The sequence below is a fragment of the Pipra filicauda genome, unplaced genomic scaffold (assembly GCF_003945595.2).
Source record: "Pipra filicauda isolate LSUMZ 115617 unplaced genomic scaffold, ASM394559v2 scaffold562_size295421_pilon, whole genome shotgun sequence".
NCBI classification, from domain to species: domain Eukaryota; kingdom Metazoa; phylum Chordata; class Aves; order Passeriformes; family Pipridae; genus Pipra; species Pipra filicauda.
Window position 1 is genome coordinate 169051 of NW_024104712.1, and position 19767 is coordinate 188817.

At 43.1% G+C, this 19767-nt stretch overlaps 2 protein-coding genes across 6 annotated transcripts in view; one reads left to right on the forward strand and one right to left on the reverse strand.

The window, feature by feature from the left end:
- The window catches only part of UAP1L1 (UDP-N-acetylglucosamine pyrophosphorylase 1 like 1), a 48067-nt gene extending 32587 nt beyond the window's left edge, over positions 1-15480 (forward strand). For all 4 annotated transcript variants that reach the window (XM_039387447.1, XM_039387446.1, XM_039387448.1 and 1 more), the window contains 8 exons: positions 578-763; positions 2747-2895; positions 3507-3695; positions 4482-4672; positions 6313-6433; positions 8225-8422; positions 8721-8852; positions 9754-15480. In XM_039387447.1, the coding sequence (XP_039243381.1) occupies positions 578-763; positions 2747-2895; positions 3507-3695; positions 4482-4672; positions 6313-6433; positions 8225-8422; positions 8721-8852; positions 9754-9957 (1370 nt within the window). In that variant the 3' untranslated portion in view covers positions 9958-15480. The remainder of the gene's footprint in view (positions 1-577; positions 764-2746; positions 2896-3506; positions 3696-4481; positions 4673-6312; positions 6434-8224; positions 8423-8720; positions 8853-9753) is intronic.
- DPP7 (dipeptidyl peptidase 7) overlaps positions 12588-19767 on the reverse strand; it is a 34642-nt gene continuing 27462 nt past the window's right edge. Inside the window, exons 9-14 of one of the 2 annotated variants that reach the window (XM_039387449.1) lie at positions 18871-18989; positions 18631-18787; positions 18249-18313; positions 17351-17421; positions 16097-16271; positions 12588-14219 (exon numbers count right to left, since the gene is read on the reverse strand). In XM_039387449.1, coding sequence (XP_039243383.1) covers positions 16130-16271; positions 17351-17421; positions 18249-18313; positions 18631-18787; positions 18871-18989 — 554 coding nt within the window. In that variant the 3' untranslated portion in view covers positions 12588-14219; positions 16097-16129. Of the gene's footprint in view, positions 16272-17350; positions 17422-18248; positions 18314-18630; positions 18788-18870; positions 18990-19767 lie in introns of both variants that reach the window. The other variant, XM_027720424.2, reaches the window with a different exon arrangement.

A 19767-nucleotide genomic window follows, 5' to 3' on the forward strand; every position in this document is an offset into this window, starting at 1 on the left:
AATTGCAAGCAAATATCAGTAGAATTATGGAGAAAGACATGGCTTTGCCAAGACAAAAAGTGTAAATTTTCTTCCTCTTTTGGTATTAAAAGAAAAGTTCAAAAGACATTCATTTTATAGAAGTGGTTTTAAATTTAACAGAAAGCAATGAATAAAAGAGGGAAGATGAAGAAAAAATGGTGTGTGTTGGATCAGTTGAGGATTGTATTGTTAAGCATACGTATTTGGCAGCTGAATTACTGTGGATCTTAATTTGGTATTTCCTGACTTCAGCTCTTTGAGCTTTAGTGATAATCATCTACAACTGTACATGTGATTATTTTAATGTTTTATTTGAAGAAGTGACAATTTTGTTGCCAGGGAGAGATATCTCTTTTTCCACCTGGCTGAATTGCTGACCAGAAACAACTGACTGGTTATTCTGTCCTGAAAAGAATAATGAGGATGGTTTTTCCGTTGCACGGATCAGTTCGTTTGGAAGAAAGTTAATTTTGGGTAGAATGCAGCAAAATGGTGCTTGGTATAGCTGCATAATGCCCTGCAGAAGTCCTGAGCAAGGTGCTGTTTTCCTTTGCAGTGCCCATAAATGAGCGGCAGCTGGCTGTGATCGAAGCCTTCCGCCATGCCTGGAGAGGGTACAAGGATTTTGCCTGGGGCCACGATGAGCTGAAGCCTTTGTCCAAGTCCTACAGTGAGTGGTTTGGACTTGGGCTTACCTTAATTGATGCCTTGGATACCATGTGGATTTTAGGCTTAAAAGAAGGTAACTTTTTTTCCTCCTCCGTTTGTTTCCCTCTAAAATAATTCCTTATATTATATCCAGGCAGTGCATGTTCAGAGGTCTTTGAGGGGAACATTTTTTACGTGTGACCAGTAAGTTTAACTTTCCTGTGTGGGTAAAAATTATATATATATATATATATATATATATATATGTACGCACATACATATACATACACACACATAAATATGTATAAAATATTTTTTAAAAACTCCAACTAGATTAAAGGACAGTGTTTTTCTTGCAGTAGAATTTTGAGCCAGAAAAAGAATATTCCGTGGTTATATACAACAAGAGACGCAGTGGATATATCTGTAAGGAATCCATGGGTGGAGAAAGGGAGCACTCAATACCTTCTTCCTGAATTGCTCTTCTGTCTGTATTTTTGAGAGATACTCTGAAAATGACTTACTTTAAAACAGATTTTAAAAACCAAGCCAAAATTTTTGCAATTCTGTTGCAAAAAACTTAAATGCTTAATCGGTATTTAAGAGAAATTTTTTGTTGTGTGTTTGGCTTTTTTTTTTTTTTTTTTTTGGTGGTGCAGGGCTTTTAGTGTTATTTAAAAATTTCTGGAACTGTATTTATTTAACCTTGGTAGATAGCCTCCTTTGTAAACTTTTATTAATCATGCAGCTTTTTCTGTTGAGATAGAAAGAACAGAACTGCTAGTAAGAGAACAATAAATACTCAGTCCTTCATGGTTCTCTCTCTTCTACCATTGAAGTTTGCATAAAGTAGAATTTTCGTTTGGTTTAATATGTCATGTGTGTGCAGCCCTAGGCCTCAGCAGGCTATATTGAAGTTTCATCAAGTTATCAGTGTGTTGCTCTTTTTTTTCCCTAAAAAATTAATTGCGAATTGAATAAAACTTTTAAAATAAATTATTAGTAATTTAGATGTGCTGAAAAGGGGTTCTTGGTGAGGAGTTCTTCATATTTTATAGCAGTTCTGCTGGTTGCCTTAGAAAGCTCCTGAGGTATCTTCTGAATAACAAATGCTATGTAAATCAAAGTTTTCTTTGAGGCTGCCAATCTTTTTTATTAGCTGATGAATGCAAAAGCTTCTGTGGCAGAGGACTCTGCCTTTGCTGTTCTGCTGCTAATAGCCCTAACATCTGTCTGGGAGATTTTCTGTGGTTCTTAATCTGCTCAGCATCCAAGACCAGAGGGCACAGAGGCATCCTTTTGCTTTAGAGTTTATCTTCTGTGAAATGCCTTCAATTTCTGGGAAACTGGTTGTGCTGCTGCTTCTCTCAAGAAGGAATTTCTGGAGGCTGTGAGATTGTTCGAGATATCCCAGCCCTCACAATTGGAGGCTGAGCTGACTCACGTGCACCATGGAGATAGACGCTCTGCCGACGCAGAGCTGCTGCTAAGCTGGCTGATGAATCTAAAATGGCTTTCTTTTTACGTTCTTTTTTTTAAATTAGTAGTGTCATAAACAACCATTTTTGTTTCTAGAGAAAAAAATTGCAACCTGTCGGGATTTTGTGTATTAAGTGCTGAGGCAGGAAGCAGGCTCCCCAGGACATTGCTAGGCTAAAGGTGTTAATGGCTGTTAACTGAATATGTTGTCTGTTGTCTTGGTAGATAATAGCTTTAGCTGAAGATTTAATTGAAAACAGAAGGCTCTGTGAAAGTGTAACTAACTGTCTGACAAGTCAAATAGATGGATTTGAAAGACTTAAATTTCTGGATTTTTTAAATAAAGACTTCCTCTATACCTTCTTTTCTTAGACTATTAAGAACTTTCTATTTTGGTGGATATTTCTTCTGTATGCATCTGTGGTGTGTGCTGAATAAGAATTAAGCCAGGATGTGCTCTTCACTTTAGTTTTCCACCTAAAATGATCACCTCTGTAGACAGATATAAATAAGTGTCTGGGATATATGGAATACTCATATCTCTAGTTGTTTGAACATTCCAGAAGTTCATAAATGAACTACCTTTTATATTTTGCAGAATTTGAAGAAGCAAGAAAATGGGTAGCAAATGATTTAGTATTTGATAAAAATGTGGATGTGAACCTGTTTGAGAGCACTATCCGTATCCTGGGCGGCTTGCTGAGCACCTACCACCTCTCTGGAGATAGCCTTTTCCTGGAAAAAGCTGTGAGTGACAGGCCTTACAAATGAAACTGGGTTATGTATTCCATACTGGACAAAGTTGAGGGAAAATTTCTCAGAAAGTTAAATGTTTTTTAAGAATTTCATATTTAAAGTGGTGGGAAAGCTTTTAAGCCTGCACCTTTCTTTGCTCTTTGGATGACCTCAGAGCCTGGCTGTGTTTAGCACTTATCCTTGTATGCCTGCTCTTCTGCTGATGAATGGCTGACTGTAATAAAGTTCATGAAACAAAGGAAGAAATAAATGCTTGGCAAAGGGTAATAATTGTCTTTTGATTCCCTCTCTGTGTGTCTTAACAGCGTCAGCCACCTCTTCAGATTAACTAGATGCAGTTAGTGGCTGCAGACTTGCGTCATGTGGCATAGGGATTGCAGCCTCAGATGAGGCCTGCAGTGCTAGGGACAAGGTGGAAACTGCTCATTACTATGAATAAGTTGATGACCTTTTTAATTCTTTAATTGCTTGCACCATCTAAAACTAAGCTGCTGTTCTGTCTTTTTCTGTCTGCTTGGTGAAGAAAATCTAATGGGGTGAGAGTGTATATTTATTTTTTGTTTTGTTTGTTGCTTTGTCCTGTGCTTATGGGGTTTCTCTAGAAAGACATTGGGAACAGGCTTATGCCAGCATTCAAGACCCCCTCCAAGATACCGTATTCTGATGTCAACATTGGCCGGGGCACTGCACATCCTCCTCGCTGGACATCCGATAGCACTGTGGCAGAGGTGACCAGCATTCAGCTGGAGTTTAGGGAGCTCTCTCGTCTCACTGGAGATGAGAAGTTTCAGGTATGGAAGAATAAGTTGATGTCTCTTTCTTTTTCCACCTCCCTGCAGCTCCACCACCGACTCTTATCAGTAGTGGTCTCTGGAGTCTCTAAGTTACAATAAATAAGTTGTGAAACTCTAAATGAGGAAAGAAAAATAAACAAAATGTCCTGATTATTTTATTGAATACCTAAAAGTAGTACTGGAGATGAATAATTATTTTTCTTTCTCAGAAACGGCTTTTAGTTAAAAAAAATAAAAAATTCTGAGTGTGGTTTCTTGATGCCATTATCTATACGCAAAGAAAAAAACTGTATTGTTGCCATCCAAGGAACTAAAATATGACTCACTAGATAAGAGTCTGAGAGCAGGTCACAGTATAGGGAAGAGTAATTTCAGAGAAAATAATATTTTCCACTTTTCTTTTTGTTTGCTGATGTCTTTTATTGTTTTGAACTGTATCCACAGCTCAGTTTTGAAGAATGCAGTTATTTAAGGAAGCTGTAGCTATTGCATGATTCATGTAGTTGTTATTTTAGCTGGACTTCTACTTTGTAAAGCTGAGTAAATCAGATCATAGTCCTGTCCCATAGTACTGGCTTTCGAGTGGGCTTACCTTGAAGGAAAGGAAACAGTTATAATTATTTCAGAGTACTTAAATGTACCCAGAACATTATGTTTTGAGAGTCCAAAAGTTTGAAATCCTGTATTGAAATATTGCTTGAGCTGAACTTTATGTCCCTGATGCTAATTTAGGTAAGAAAAGTTAGAGATTTGTTAAAATGTTTGCCATTTTCTTTCTTGTAGAAAGCTGTAGATGAGGTGATGAAGCACGTTCACACACTCTCAGGGAAAAATGATGGCCTCGTGCCTATGTTCATCAACACCAACAGCGGGCAGTTCACGCACCTGGGGGTCTACACTCTGGGAGCCAGAGCTGACAGCTACTATGAATATCTGCTCAAGCAGTGGATTCAGGGTGGGAAAAAAGAAAACGAGTAAGTTCTTTCCACTTCTCATATCGGTGTTAGAATTAGGTGAGCTGTTTTGTTGTAGTGAGTTTGCTGCTTAAAGAAAAATAACGTATGTGCCCAAGAGTCAAGTAAACATATCGCTGTTTTTAAAAGCAAGCTAAGCAGCAAGAGGGACCTGTGGTAACTTCATGTAAAACCAGTAGGAGAGTTAGGCTTAGTCTCAAAACTCCTTCTCCATAGAAAGCTTTTCTTCCTCAGCTCATCAGATATAAGGAGTGTGACAGCAGGAGATGAAAATTAAGTCTTTGCTGTAGATATGGAGCATAATTAGACACTTCTGAAATACTGCTGATACTTCCTTTCACCAGCAATGTCTGTGTTTGCTCTGCTTTTGTTAGTGAAGGGCAAAAGGAGACTGAAGTTTGATGTCTGTGTAAATCTTTGCTTTAATTACAGAATCACAGACTGGTTTGGGTTTGAAGGGACCTTAAAGCTCATCTCATTCTGTGGGCAGGAATACCTTCCACTATCCCAGGTTGCTCCAAGCCCCATCCAACCTGGCCCTGAATGCTTCCAGGGATAGGGCAGTCACAGCTTCTCTGGGCAACCTGTGCCAGCGCCTCACCACCCCGACAGGGAAGAATTTCTTCCTAATATCCAGTATAAACCTACTTACTTTCAATGTAAAGCCCCTTTCTCTATCACTACATGCTCTAGTAAAAAGTCCCTCTTTAAGTCTCATATGTTTCTTTTGTCTGCACTGCAAAAGTGGAAGAGAAACTTTACAAGGAGCAGAGGAATTAAAGATGTTGAAAAAGAAGGTTTCCTCCAAAACAAGACAAAAAACCCAGCAGTTTTTGTCTGCATTATGAGCTAATTATGTTGGACTTGTTAATTTTGAGGGGTTTAATACAGAGAGAGTGACAACATGTCTCTTAGAGGCTTTTCTTTGTATCAGAGCAAATGCCTTTCTACAAACAAAGTTTTCTCACTGCTTTTTGCAAGCTTTACCTCACTGTAAATGGAGAATCAGTGTTTTTGGGACCACAATGGCATTTTGTGAGCCTTGCAATGGAAAACAACAGGTTGTTTTCCACATGAAAGTTCTTGGAAACAAAGGAAAATCAAATTAAATACTGTGAAACAATGTTTCACAATGAGAGAGGTCAATTGGAAAAGATTCCTCCAAGTCTTTGAGTCTCCATCTTGGATGGAGATACTGCTGCATCTTTGGATGAAGGTACTAAAAAATTGCTTGGATAAAACCTCAGGCAACCTGATGTAACTGAATCTGCCTCAGAGCAGAGGGATGAAGTAGAGACCTCCATGAGGTCCTTCCCAGCTAGATTTTCTGTGATTTCAATTACTTTACTTCCAAGGATTTTTGAAATAATTTTTGGCTATTGCCTAGAAACAGTTGGGGATGTTTTCTTTAATACATAAATAAGGGTTTACTTTTTAGAGTATTGCTACATGGTAGCAACAACCAATTAACGTCCAGTTAATGGTGACTTTGAGGGTTTTTTTGTCAGTTTTCACATTTAGTTAAATATTATTCTTTAGACCAAAATAACAGTCTCCTAAAGGATTGTGGTGATCAGCTATAATGAAATATGTTTTGATTGTGTGTACATGAACCAACTGGGAATGATTTTAATTCACAGGCTGTTGGAAGACTATATGAGAGCCATAGAAGGGGTAAAAAAGCATCTTCTTCAGAGATCAGCCCCCAAGAAGCTTACTTTTGTAGGAGAGCTTGCTCATGGCCATTTCAGTGCCAAGATGGTAAGAAATACAATTGCATTTAAAAAAAACAACAAAAGAAAACAGAAAATCATGACAAAATTTAAATAAAACCCAACACATGGCCAGGCAAATGCAAAGCTTTTCCCTCTTTAAAGGAAAAAACCACCACCCTAAACCAACAAAAAACCAACACCCCAGACTATATATACGTACACATCTGTCTCTCCAGTGTGATGGCAGTGCTGAGTAACTGCTTTGTACATACTAACTGCATGTGCAAACCAGGGGCCTTCTCTTTGAGTTATTCTAGTAAACCTATTTATTTTCCTCTAAGATTGAACATTGTGGTGCTGGAGTTAAATTTTCTAATTTTCTTTCTCTTTTTTTCTTCTGTTTTTTTTGGTCATGAAATTCCAGTGTCTGAAGCTGCCTATTTCATGTATTATTCACTTTCCATAATTCAAAAATATATGTGGACACTCACACACCCGGCTTTTCAGATTTGCCTTCAAAAGAAGGTGGTGATCTAATATTGTGTTATGGGATTAAAAAAAAAAAATCTGATAATTTTGGAGGCTTCTGTCCATTCATGACTTTTTTTTCTTTTCCTACTGTAGGGTTCTTGAGTAAAACAGTATGCTGTTTGCTGAGGGGAAAATTGATTAATCCTAACTCCCTGCTCTTAATATATGCATCCATACTCTTTAAAGTGCATTTTATCTTGCAGTTAAAGATCTCATGCAAACGTTAAAAATCTCATGCAAGTGCAGGTATGGTACGTGCGTGTGGCTTGTCTTAGAGGCAAGTGATGTATTACTAATGTAAGTGATGTATTACTAATGTATGTGTAGCCTTATCTTTTTCAGTACCTGAAGTGAGCTTTAATGAATTCTATTACTTGTTTGGTTTCCTGATGTATATTTTTTAGATCCTCAGGTCTAGTTTTCAGCATGTTCTTGGATCTGAATTTCCCAAAAGCTCTCCAAACCTGCTGTGAGTGACACCAGAGTCTGGGTAGAGGGGGCTGCTCCATCCCAAGATGGGACAGAATTGAATTGAGACAGATAGATTTGGCTTAGGCATCTCCATGTGTCAGTACACTTTCTTCTGTTCCAGGGAGTTAGAATTTTGGTATTTAATATATTATTACTTGTTGAAAGGCTGGACAGGTCTCTTGCCCTGGCCAGCTGGAAAAGTGGGGAATGTTTGGCTCTTATGTTTATGTTTACCTTTGCAACCCTCAGCTTTCCTTTAGGACTGGACAAAGCTTTTGAAGGTTCATACAGGGGCATCAGAATGGTTTTACTATCTTTTTGGATGATGAGACCTGAACTTTCATTCTGAATGAAAGAATGATTTTAAAGAATTATGATTAAGAATCATTTTAAATCCCATATGTGACATCAATCTGCAGTTCTTACAGTCTTATATCAGTGGTGGACTAGCCCCAGAATGAGGACAACCAAACCTTTAGGTGGTTCTGCTGACTCCCTGGATGAGCTGATATGGAACGTATTGTATGCTTCTGGTAAACCAAAAGACAGTCTCCTCCCCCTCACCCTGACCTGAGACCTTTTTTCCAGAAACTTGTCATAGAAACAGAGTCTGGGATGTTTTCCAATTTAATGATTTCTCTAGTAATGCTGCTTGCCTCATGCTGCATTACATTAGATTGTTAAAAACTTTTCCTCAAGTTGTAGGTACCAGAAATGTGTCTTGAAGAAGAGAAAGAATAAACCCAGACAGACAGAGATGCACGCACACACACACACACACAAATACCTGTTTGATGCATAACTTCTCTGCAGTAAGAGTTGTCTTGTCGTGCAGGATCACTTGGTTTGCTTCTTGCCGGGTACTTTGGCACTAGGAGCCCACAATGGACTGGATGCTGATCATATGAAGTTGGCTGAAGCCCTTATAGAAACCTGCTACCAGATGTACGCTCAAGTAGAGACAGGCCTGAGCCCGGAGATCGTACATTTCAACCTCCATGCGCAGAAGGGCCACAAAGATGTGGAAATCAAGGTGAGCAGATAGCTGGCCTGAACTCCAGTTCCATGATTCCTCTGTAGCTCTGTTCTGCTGTTGAACTCCTGGTCAGATATTGGAGATGGGGTCTGTTGTGGAGCAGTTAATTCCTTTGCTGCCTTGCCTTCTAGCTGTACCCTAGGCTTTGGTTTTAATTACCCTGATAGTGTATTTAGAAGCTGAGTTATACATACCAAACTCTTAGAAGTAGATGGGAATCATTATCTTTCTCCCTGCATGTGTCCTTGAGGAAATTCCCTGTCTGAAGTACTCTTGCCTTTTTTTTCTCTTGCAGCCCGCAGACAGGCACAACTTACTGCGACCAGAGACTGTGGAAAGCCTTTTTTATATGTACAGATTCACTGGTGATAAGAAATATCAAGACTGGGGCTGGGAAATCTTGCAGAACTTCAATAAATACACACGGGTAAGGCCAAGTGACCTTGTTCAGTCAGGACTTTATTTGCTCACTTGCTTTCTAACACCAACTTTGGAATCTTACTGTGTTTCAAGATTCATCAGAGACGTTTGGGGAAATTTGTAAGAATATATAGAAAAATTTGGTTTCTTACAGTTTGAGATACACTACTTAGTCCATATAGGGAAAGAACTTGCATTGCATTGATTAAAAAGTGGAATGTAGAAGCTGTAGGCAAGACTGCCAGAGTGTCTCTACATCTCGGAAGCTGTTTGAATCTCTACTGTGGTTGCTTTTAGAATTCAGAAGTTGAGAAGGACCTGGCTGGATTGAATGAATGCTCTGATTAAAGTTACCAAAGAAAAAAATGGGCACAAAATGGCACTAATGGTTTGATAGAGGGGTTTTGTATTCATTCTGACTACAGTGCTGGTTGAGATATCACTGATATGCTGTGAAAGTGTGGCCTAGATGCCAGTGGTCATCAAATGTCCATGGTCTGTTCTTAGAAGAAATGGGTATGGGGCTTGGGCCAGCTCTAACCTAGAAATCGCTAGTTCCTTTCTGTATGTTTGTCCAGAAACTTCAAGGGGATGTTCCTTGTGATACCTCTTTAACTTAAGCATAGATGCTTCATTTTATCTTTGTGGTTTCTTTTAAAATGCAATGAGTTGGTGTTTTTCATAACTGAAGCTTTGTAAGTAAAGGAAAACCAAGTACAAAATTAAAAACATGCTGATCTGTTTCCTAGCACTTATCTTCTCCAAGTGCATCTGGATGTTAGGAAGTAAAAAATAATTTATTTTAGATTATGTAAAGATACAAATTTCTGTTTTGTTTTGTTTTTTTTTTTTTTTTTTTTTTTTTTTTTTTTTTTTTTTTTTTTTTTTTTTTTTTTTTTTTGGCACAGGTTCCTACAGGTGGTTATACTTCCATTAACAATGTCCAGAATCCCAGTAATCCAGAGCCACGGGATAAGATGGAGAGCTTCTTCCTTGGAGAAACACTCAAATACATGTTTCTGCTGTTTTCAGATGACATAGACTTAATCAACCTTGACAAATACATCTTTAACACGGAGGCTCATCCACTCCCTATCTGGGTGCCAGCATAGACTCTGCAACACTGGACCTTTCAGTGGTGGCATTTTTATCTCCAAGTCACTTTACTTTTCAGGGTTTGAGGAGAGATGCTATGTTGCACCTTTTTTGGCTTCAAACAACAAACAAAACCTTGGGGAAAGCATCTCTGGTTTGAAGAAATCATGTCAGTCTTAAATCTAATCCCTGGTTCTGGGATGAACAAACCGTGCCATATGAAGCTGGTTTCCCTAGTACTGATGACGAGGTTCAGAGAGTAATTGCAGTGTGGACCACGACATTCATGGGGCTCTGGTGACCCAGAACTCACTTATGTCAGTCTTACTAAATGCTCATTATATATTGGGAATGCAGCAAGTCAGCTTAGGGCACAGGGTTGTTCCTGGAGAGCAAGAATAAGCCTACAGTTTTTTGGTTTATTCTGGATTCACTGAAACACTGGATTACAGAGCCATTCCTTTGTCAGAATGTGACAGTGGTTCAGGTGGAAAGTGGAATAAACAAAAGAGCTGTAGTGCTGTCCCATGTAGAAGCAAATCTGTCAGTATTGCTGCTGATACTCTGATCTCATTCCAAACTCACAAGCTGTGCTGCATCACCTTAGGGAGAAGGAAGAAGCAGCAGAGCATCCATTGTATAGGGTCTTAGTTTTTGTAGAGCACTTTGAACAGTCTGTTCAAGCTGAGGCTGAAATGAATGGTGAAAGGGAATTTGCTGCTGGTTTGGCTCAAAGTGGTATATAATTTTTTAGAGGTATTGCAGTTTTTTAACTTATCTGCAGGAATGCAGGAGATAATGTGAAATACAAGTGAAACTACATGTGCATTTTATATATTATTTGCATCAGTTAGACTCAGGTATTCTGACTGAAAGCTGCTTTCTGAGGTTGGGTACTGGGAAAGCTTGTGAGCACATTAGTTATCAGCCTCCTTCCGTCCCTTCCTGTCCAGATATCACATCATGAGGTGTTTGTTGACTCAAGCTTACAACTGTACAGCACAGTTTATGTTATTCATAATTTCTTGGACTGGAGAAATTTTCAGTTTTTTTTTCCTTAGTAATACATTGGTTAGAAGTATTTTCGATAGTAGTGTTAAAAGCAGACAGTCTGAAAGTATTACAGTAATTTCAGGTCCCAGTAGAATTAGAGAAATCCATTTCAGTTGCTTGAAGGCAAAGCAGACCCAGGTTTTTTAAGAATCTTATTGGAGCCCTGGAATCTTTCATTTTTATACGTGCAATAGATTTTAAACCATGAATTTGGAAATGAGCTTTCTTTAGTGCTTGTCCTTTTGGATTTGTAGCTACTTGGACAGTCCTGTATTCACAGATAAGATCTCAGAAATGTGCTTGTTCATATTTCTGGAAGAGGTTTTTCTCGCTGAAATGCCCTTTCCCCTGTGGCAGTGGGTGTGATGGGCACAACCAGGTGGCAGCAGGGAGGTCCAGTCCCCACTAACACCAGTGCCACTGACAGAGCTGATTGAGTCTGACTGGAATGGCTGAGGGAGGTATGTGTATTTTATAGTAATTAAAACCTTTGATTTGTAAAGTAAGATACGTCTTTGCTTTATGCTGATCCATTTTGTTTGCTGGAGTTACAAGTTACCCTTGGGACCACTATTTAAGTCTTTTAGAGAATATTTATCATTCTATGTACTAATGATGGGTTATGGAAATGAAGAACTCTTACAGATTATTTAATGCACCTTTTGTGTCATCGAAGGTATCCTGGGAGTGGCAAGACAGAACAGGTCAGTGCAGAGTGCTAATGTTCCTCCCGCTCATTTGCCAGCAGTGACCCCTGCAATGAGCTTCTCACATACATGTGCAGTGGAATCCAGTCACTGTGGCCTTTGGCTGCACAACTGATTGGTTGCCAGTACTTTTGTTTTCTTTGACACAACAGCAAATGAGGAAGGTGCTGTTGAAATGTGGGAGGTAACACCTTCAGTGTTTTTGTTTGTGGAGCAGGTTTGTGCTGCTGAGCAGCTGAGCTTTGGCTAAAAGCTAATCTTAAAATTGGAGATTAAAGAAAAAAAAGATAAATTCAGTGCAACTACCCAGGTCCTGGTGACTCGTGTTGCTTTGGCCTTGTGCCTTTGACTGAAGCTAGTACTGAACCCTTAATTATGACTGTGCTATGGATTGTGAAACTTCCGGGGTTTGGTGTTTCACCCATACAGCTGCCTGATTGAGGCAACAGAGACATTTCTTAGGAAATGGAATACATAGAAATGCTTACCAAAAATGTTCTGTTCTTAAAGTCTTACATTAGTCTTAATGTAATCGATTCTACAAATGGGACTGCGGGAGTCTGCATTATATTATTTTTGCCTTATGATTGGCTTGAGAGTAATAATTCATTTCCTAATGAGTTAAAGGAAGGGAGAGAAGAATAAATCATCAGTTTCCCAAACATATCTTTTAGCTGAGCCTGTTGGTCCAACTGATTTCTACCTAGTTCTTGTTGGGACATGGAATCTCTGCAAAATGTGGCTTTACTGTCCTCAGCCTTTAAACCTGAAGTTCATATTGTTCAGTTCTCGCTTCCCTTGAGAACAAATGCTTGTTTCACACCCCTGTATCACATGCGAAATGGCACAAACTAAAGAATCTGAACAAAGCTCACCTGTTCTTCCTGTTCTCTTGCAAAGGTAATTTTAATTGCTAATTTATTTTTACTTTCTTAACAAACTGTTGTGTCAGGTCAGTCTCTGAGCTCCACAGCCCATCACTGTTCCACGATGTGCTCCCCCAGCACAACAGAAAATCAAAAGTTTTCCCTTTGAGCACTCTGTGGTTCCTTGTTCCAAAGCCTGAACTTCCTGGTCCGTAACCCGCTCTGATGTTTCAGTGTACTGGGATGCTCCTGGCTGAAGTGGAATGTTGTGGAAAGGCCACCACTGAGCTGGGATTCTGTCCTTCTGCACAAAGAGCTGCAGTGGTTTCTCTCCAAGAGTGCCTGCCTAATTAAACTAAAACAACCCTTGGCCCCACTGCCTCTACTGTTCCCTTGGGCTTTCACTGAGGAACAGAGCCGGGCACTGGCAGAGCCACAGAGAGCTGCGTGGCTGTAGGACTTGGGAGTCTCATACTTGGGGCTTTGAGCCACAGCTTAGGAAAAAAATACAGACCTGTTTGCTTGAAGAAAATTCAGCAGGTGGATGGGGCACAGTTAGCATCTAATCTCTGAACTTCTGAAAGCTGAATTCTCATTACAGGTGATAGAAACTGGCAGTTTTGCCAGGTCCCTGGTGTTGGCTGAGAGGCCCCCCTCGTGTTTCACAGGACTTTCCAGTAACAGGATTTTCGCATTCCAAGGTTTCGCATTTTGCCAAGTTCAGGTACACCTGTATTTACTCCTCCAAATACTAGACAAAGAGTACACCTTGTTTCCAGTTCCATACCAGTGTGATATTGGCAGTGATGAGGGATAAGAACAGGAAAGGTTTTTGCAGTAACACATTTACAGTTTTGTGAATTTCTCCTGCACTTTAGGACTTCCCTTCAGCTGTGCGCTCCTAGAAATAGCCCTGCAGGGAAGTCAGCTCCTGATTTCCAGTGCCACACTCAGTATATTTAACAAGACCAGTAAAACGGACAGGACAGGGTAGCTTCATGAAGCTTGTTGCTTCGACAGAAAGTTTAAGATTTTTCTGACTTTGGATTTGGTAAGAAGGGCTTGGGGTTTTTTCGCCTCTGTGATATTGCTGGAGATTGCTGTCCAAGTCTGGAGGCTTCCACTGAAATCTGGGTTCCTGTTCTGTGTAATGTTCCCACGTTGCTCCCACTCGCCACGTTGGTATGTGACGATGGAACAAACGAGCCTTTGTTCAAAAACCCCACTGGGTTGTTGAGCATAGGGGAGGGGCTGCAGCCATGATCTGGTCTGGGTCACTCCTGCTGGCACCCCATTTTCCTTTTGTGGCCCTGAAGTTGAGCCAGGAGCAGTGTTCCCATGATGCTCATGAGCAGTGACTGCTGCTATGTGGCTGTGGTTCTTCCCTTCAGCTCAGACAGCACCACACAACCAGGGTTTTCCACTTACATCCCACGCTTGCTTGCCCAAGACTTCAACACATTATGGATGTTGGTGGCACTGGCTTCAGACTTCTGCCATGGTTTCTTTTTTAGCACTGCTCATCTGTACTGAAAGTCCATATGTATCATGTTTATCTCTTTGCCATGGTGTCTGAAAGCCTTTTATTCATCCATCCATATCAATCAGCGGGTGTTCCTCACGCTAAGTGGATTCCTTTGGGGCAAGAACTATCTGTAAGAGGAAAATAGGAGCTCAGTGTAGTCCAGTATAAGGAGATTAAAGAACTCTTGCCCTTCTGGAAGGTCAGCAGACACCTGGGCCTCCTTTCCCTCCAAAGCCCAAACCCAACCCTGACTGCAGGGGTGACTTGCAGTGATTTCCCAAAAAGGCTCTCCCTGAGCCTGGCTGTGTTCATGCACTGCTGGGCTGGTGTCACTGGGTGCCTGCTTGTGGGACTTAAGGGTACTGTTAGAAAGGGAATACTAGCAGGATGTAATCCTTGCTCTCTGCTTTTTTTTTTTTTTTTTTTATTTTGGTGCTAATCCTGAATAATGCCTGGATACAGCAAATCTGAATTCCAGCGCATTGAGGACTCTGAGCATGGAGGATGAACATGAGTCCAGCACCTCAGTAAGGCTGGGTGTGGCAGCCTTTTATAAGCCACAGCTGGAGCAACAAACACAAAGCCTAACTTGAGCAGGAGCAGAAGTGATGGTGGCAGCTCTGAGCAGGGCCAGTGGGGGCTTTCATCTGCATGAACAGAGGATTTGGGTCTTTCTGAAGATGTAGTGCCAATGGCAGGCTTACAGCAGCTTTCTTGGGGACTGGAGTTGACTAATCGTGTCTTCCATGTTGTCCTTCATTTACACATATCTGAAGCAGTTGACAAAGGAATGGATCCATCTGTTCCTGCTCTCTCCTGCATTTCTGGGGTGGGGGGTGGGGCACAAGCTTCGGCCTTTTGTTCTTAAGAACAGGGCAGAGGTATGTGGGTCCTGTGTCAGCACCTGAACAGTGTGAAATACCAGCAGTGGCTCTGGGAAACAGCCCTCCGGTGACCAGGGAGGGCCCATCAGTGCAAACACTGACACAAAGCCTGTTTGGGCAGTGTCAGAGAGCTGAGGCACTGCTGTGACTGTGCTGCACAAGCAGTGGAAACCTGTGGGGACACAGGAGGCCTCTCCACTAAAGTAATAAAATCACTGCAAAAATATTAAACCCTAGTAATCAACTGGCTGCCTCAGTTGATCCATTTACAATTATGCTTGCTACTAATTATTGGTGCATAGTCATTCCAAGTAGGCAAGAATCCATGTTTCTGTGGATGAGTTACTGCATTATTCCACCTGGGAAGGCGAGAAGGAACCCTTTTTTTCTTCGGTTATACATTCGTTTATATGTTCCAAGCCATGGAATTATATCACACACTTTAATAAACTTTGATATCACACACTTTATTAAACTTGTAATTTGTTTTAAAAAGCTCTGAAAATGTCGCAGTGGAAGTCTGCTTTACTGGTCCCCAATACACAGCCCTTGAGTGGCAGCATGGCACACCAGGATTAGTTTGTGTAAATCTTCATCTCGCCAACTGGAATCTCCTGGGCAAGTTAAAACCAAAATACCCCAAACCCATAGCCCTGGCTGAGGCTGACAGTCGTTTTTAGATAACTGGTCACCAGTGGAGCCCCCTGTGTCAGTCATGACCATACCTCTGCTTTTCCACTAGTCTTCTAATACTTTTTCTCTCAAAATAATTTAGCTTCAAGCTTGAGGTGCCTCATGCAACCATCTTGTTTAGAGTTGTGATAGTGCTTGGGCCTTCCAGGCAAGCTTTTCTTATTCCTACCCGTTGTAACAGCTCATTTCAAGCAGGCAAGCATGGACTCCAAACAGTGTGGTTTTGGCTGCAAGTCAGTGATTTGGCCTTTTGCTTTTCTTTTGATGCTCAATGAGGTGCAGGTGGGACACTTTGGAAAGGGGAATTTCCACCATCATGGCAGAGGAGAGAACAGTGTCCCACCCGGCCTGGACCCAGCTCAGCAGGCTGCTGTGTCCTGGGGCAGCTGCACCACCCAGGGGACTGTGGGGATGGAGGGGCTCAGAACCTGCACTGCCTGGGAGCTGTGGGGATGGAGGGCTCACAGCTGGCCGCCCGCTGCAGCTCCCACGTGCTGCTTCCATGCCCACTCCTTGCCCGCGGATTTCACCCAGCCATCAATGATCTTGGCTTCCAGCCTGCGCACTTCCGTGACCGACGGCGGGTCAGCTGGGTTGCGTCCCCTAGGGAGAGCAAAGCAGCATCAGTCACTGGGCAGTAGCTCTTTGCCTCCTGCACAGACAGAGCCTGGAAACTGAAGGACAGTTACTGACTGGTTTGTGTTTCACATTTAGGCAGCAGCCTGAATGTGGGCAGGAGCCCTGAGCTTGCCCTTGCATCACTGGCTGCTTCCCCCTCTGCTCCAGGCCCGAAGGCTGATGGCTAATGCCAGGAGGCACCAGATGACTTCACATGACTGATTGCTGCAGGGTGTCACACACTTGTGCCAATCCCTGTGCAAGAACCTGATCTAGTGACAGTAGGTGAGCTGAGTGCCAAGTTCTGCACAGCCCAGCATCCCTGGAGGGTTGGAAGAGCTCTGTGCTGGGGAAGACTGCTCCTCCACATTGGGCTGCCAACAGCCTGGTATCCAGTCCTCTGTAAGTACTTCCCCAGTGCCGGGCACTGGTGAGGCTACACTTCGAATCCTGAGGTCCCTGAGTTTTGGGCCCCTCATAACAAGAAAGACATTGAGGAGCTGGAGTGTTTCCAGAGAAGGCCAGTGGAGCTGAGGAAGCGTCTGAAGCACAAGTCTGATGAGATGCAGCTGAGGGAGCTGGGGGGCTCAGCCTGGAAAAAGGAGGCTCAAGGGGGACCTTCTCACTCTCTGCAACTCCCTGACAGGAGGGTGGAGCCGGGGGGGGGTGGTCAGGCTCTTCTCCCAGGGATCAAGTGACAGGGCAAGAGGAAACGGCCTCAAGTTGAAACAGGAGATCTTTAGATTGGATATTAGGGAAATTTTTTTCATAGAAAAGGTTGTAAGGCATTGGAACAGGCTGCCCAGGGAAGTGTTAAGTCACCATCCCTGGAAGTGTTCAAAAAAACTTGGATGTGGCAGTTGATGACATGGTTTAGTAGAGAATGTGGTGGTGGTGTTGGGTTGATAGTTGGACTTGATGATCTTAGAGGTCTTTTCCAACCTCAACAACTCTTATGATTTTGTGGTTCCAAAGTATCTCCTCGTTCTTTGGGCTGTGGCTTGCTGCGATCAAACAGCCGGGGCATCAGAATTCTGTCAGCCAAAGGAGAATTTGGTACTTACCGGAGATCAAGGTGATGGGCACCTCCTTTAACGGTCAGTGCAATCAGTGAAGGGCTGAGGCTACTGTTTATCTGGAAGGAGAAAGAGCAGAGGCCAGCTCTCACCAAGTTACTGGGAAGAACTGGACATCAGTTCTGAAAACTGGAACATGATCTGGGCAAGACTAAGGAAAAGCATGGCTGGTATCGTGCACACAGCTAACAGTCCTAATGAGCCAGATCACCTGTCCCAAATGAAGGGAAGGCTTCCCCCAAAGTGGGAACTGTCAGCTGATTCCAGCCCTGGCAGTCGGAAATAAGTCTCCTTTGGGCCCACACACCCTAAGCAGCCTGTTGTTCTTGCAGCTGGGATTCCAAGCCAGCCTAGAACAAGGAACTTCTGCATTAAATCAGGAGCTCAACTAGCTCAAAATCCAGTTCTGGGTCATTTTTGGTTTTAAATTTTAAACTTGAGCCCTGCCAGCACTCTGAAGTTTTGCTGAATCTAAGCCAAAACATGCCTGGTTTGAGTCACTGCTCACAGCACCTGGCTTGGTCTCACCAAGTGTGCTGGGACTGCAGAGAGCCAGGAGCACCTGGCCGGCAGCACTGAGACCACATGTGGACACAGAAACACACCGGGTTGTGGTTCAGACCCTGAGTGTGGGGTTAAGAAGGTCCTGCTATGTCTGCACTACTGAACCCACGTTTGTTCCATCAGTGTTCCTGGCTGATGGACACTACTCTGTGCCCATTGTTAGAGTCCTGAGGCTCCTCAGTGGCTCAGCATAAAACAGCTGCTCACAGAAACTCAAATGGGCTACAACTGGATCGCCAGCGTTGTTCTGAAAGGAAGAGGGGGTAGTGTGTTACCTGCAAAGGCTGCTCTGTGCTCAGGGTGCAGGAGTGCACATGCTTACCCCACCTCCAGCCCACGGGTCCAAGTCTCCATTTGAAAAAATGATGTTGCTTGCACTTCTCAGGTCTGAAATCCAGAGAGAGAATAACTGAGAGGTCTCCTTCCTGTGCAGTTATCCAAATGTATTTGGCTACTGCAGCAAACATGGCCAAGAACAGAAAACACCGGAGAACAGAACAAATTCTTGGCAGTTTTTACGTTTTCCACTTCTGTCCTAAGGGAATACAGAAACCTCTGTTTGGCTCAAGTCAGCACAAGGCTGTGACCTTCTGCCAGGACCCATTAGTGCGCTGTGCCTGTCCTCATGGGGCTTAGCTGGGCAGAGGGCGACAGGCAGACAGCTACAGGGAAACACAAAGGAATGAGCAGTCAGCACAATTCACCTCCTCCCCAAAAGTTCGTCTGCAACCAGTGTGTTCGTGGCCTCACGTGCCACTTGTTCCAACAGTACTGCTCCCGCATGGCCTCTGTGAAGGGCATCTCGGGGAACATGTCTGTGACATTGTTGCTGTTGAAAGTTAAGTTGATCTCGGTGCAAACCTAAAAGAAGCACAAAAGCTGTCATGGGGCGGGGGGAGAACCAGGACAGCAGCTGAAAGTCGTTGGTGTCTCTAACCCCTTACCTGGTAGTCCCAAGCCTCCGCATCCAAGCCGATGCCACAGCCCGTGGGGTCAGCACAGGACCGGTACAGCTGGTATATGTCATAACATGGTGCCAAGCCGGAAGAGTTGTAAAACACCCCTGCCAGGTGGGAACATAGCACAAAACCTGTTGTAAAACACCCCTGCCAGGTAGGGACACAGCACAAAAGCCCAACTGCCCAACACACGAACCTCACGGCCAAGACCAAGCGAAGGTCTGGCTGCAGGATGCACTTTGTTTCTGTCATATTCACAGAGAGGAAGGGACTCCCGGGTGCTCTCCTTTTGCCAAAAGCCAGTGAGTGGCTCACTAGTCCTTGGAACAGCCCAAACCCCCAGGAGCAGGCTGTGCACAGGATGCTGGTTGAATGCTTCAAATTGAACAGGACACAACCACTGAGACCTTCCCAACCTTGCCCTGAAAGGAGCTGTGCCTGAATTGATCACATTTAGTCAGAGGGCCAAGGGTGGCACATCACAGAAGGGATTTTGCTTGACTGTTGTTCACAAAGAGAAGCATGGCATGTGCAGGCTTGCCCAGATGAAAGAATAGCTGAGCAGGCGGCCAGGGAAGCGTAGCCAGGAGCTGCTTTCTGTGTGGATGGGCAGTTACCAGATAGGAGGAGGAGGACTGCAGCTAAGCTGGTGGCCATCTGCTGCTGCCAGTGTAACAGCAAACCCCACAAACACTGTGGATTTGTGCGCTAATCAGCACCACCAGCTCCACTTGCAAACAGCCCCAGGCAGCTCTGCATGGCATCCAGTGGTTTGTGCTGCAAGGCCCCAGGCATGGGCTGCTGAGGAGGAAACTGCTGCAGCTGCTGCTTTCTAGGTGGATCTGCAGGCCAGGCAGCACAGCCTCAGCCCCCTCGCAGCAT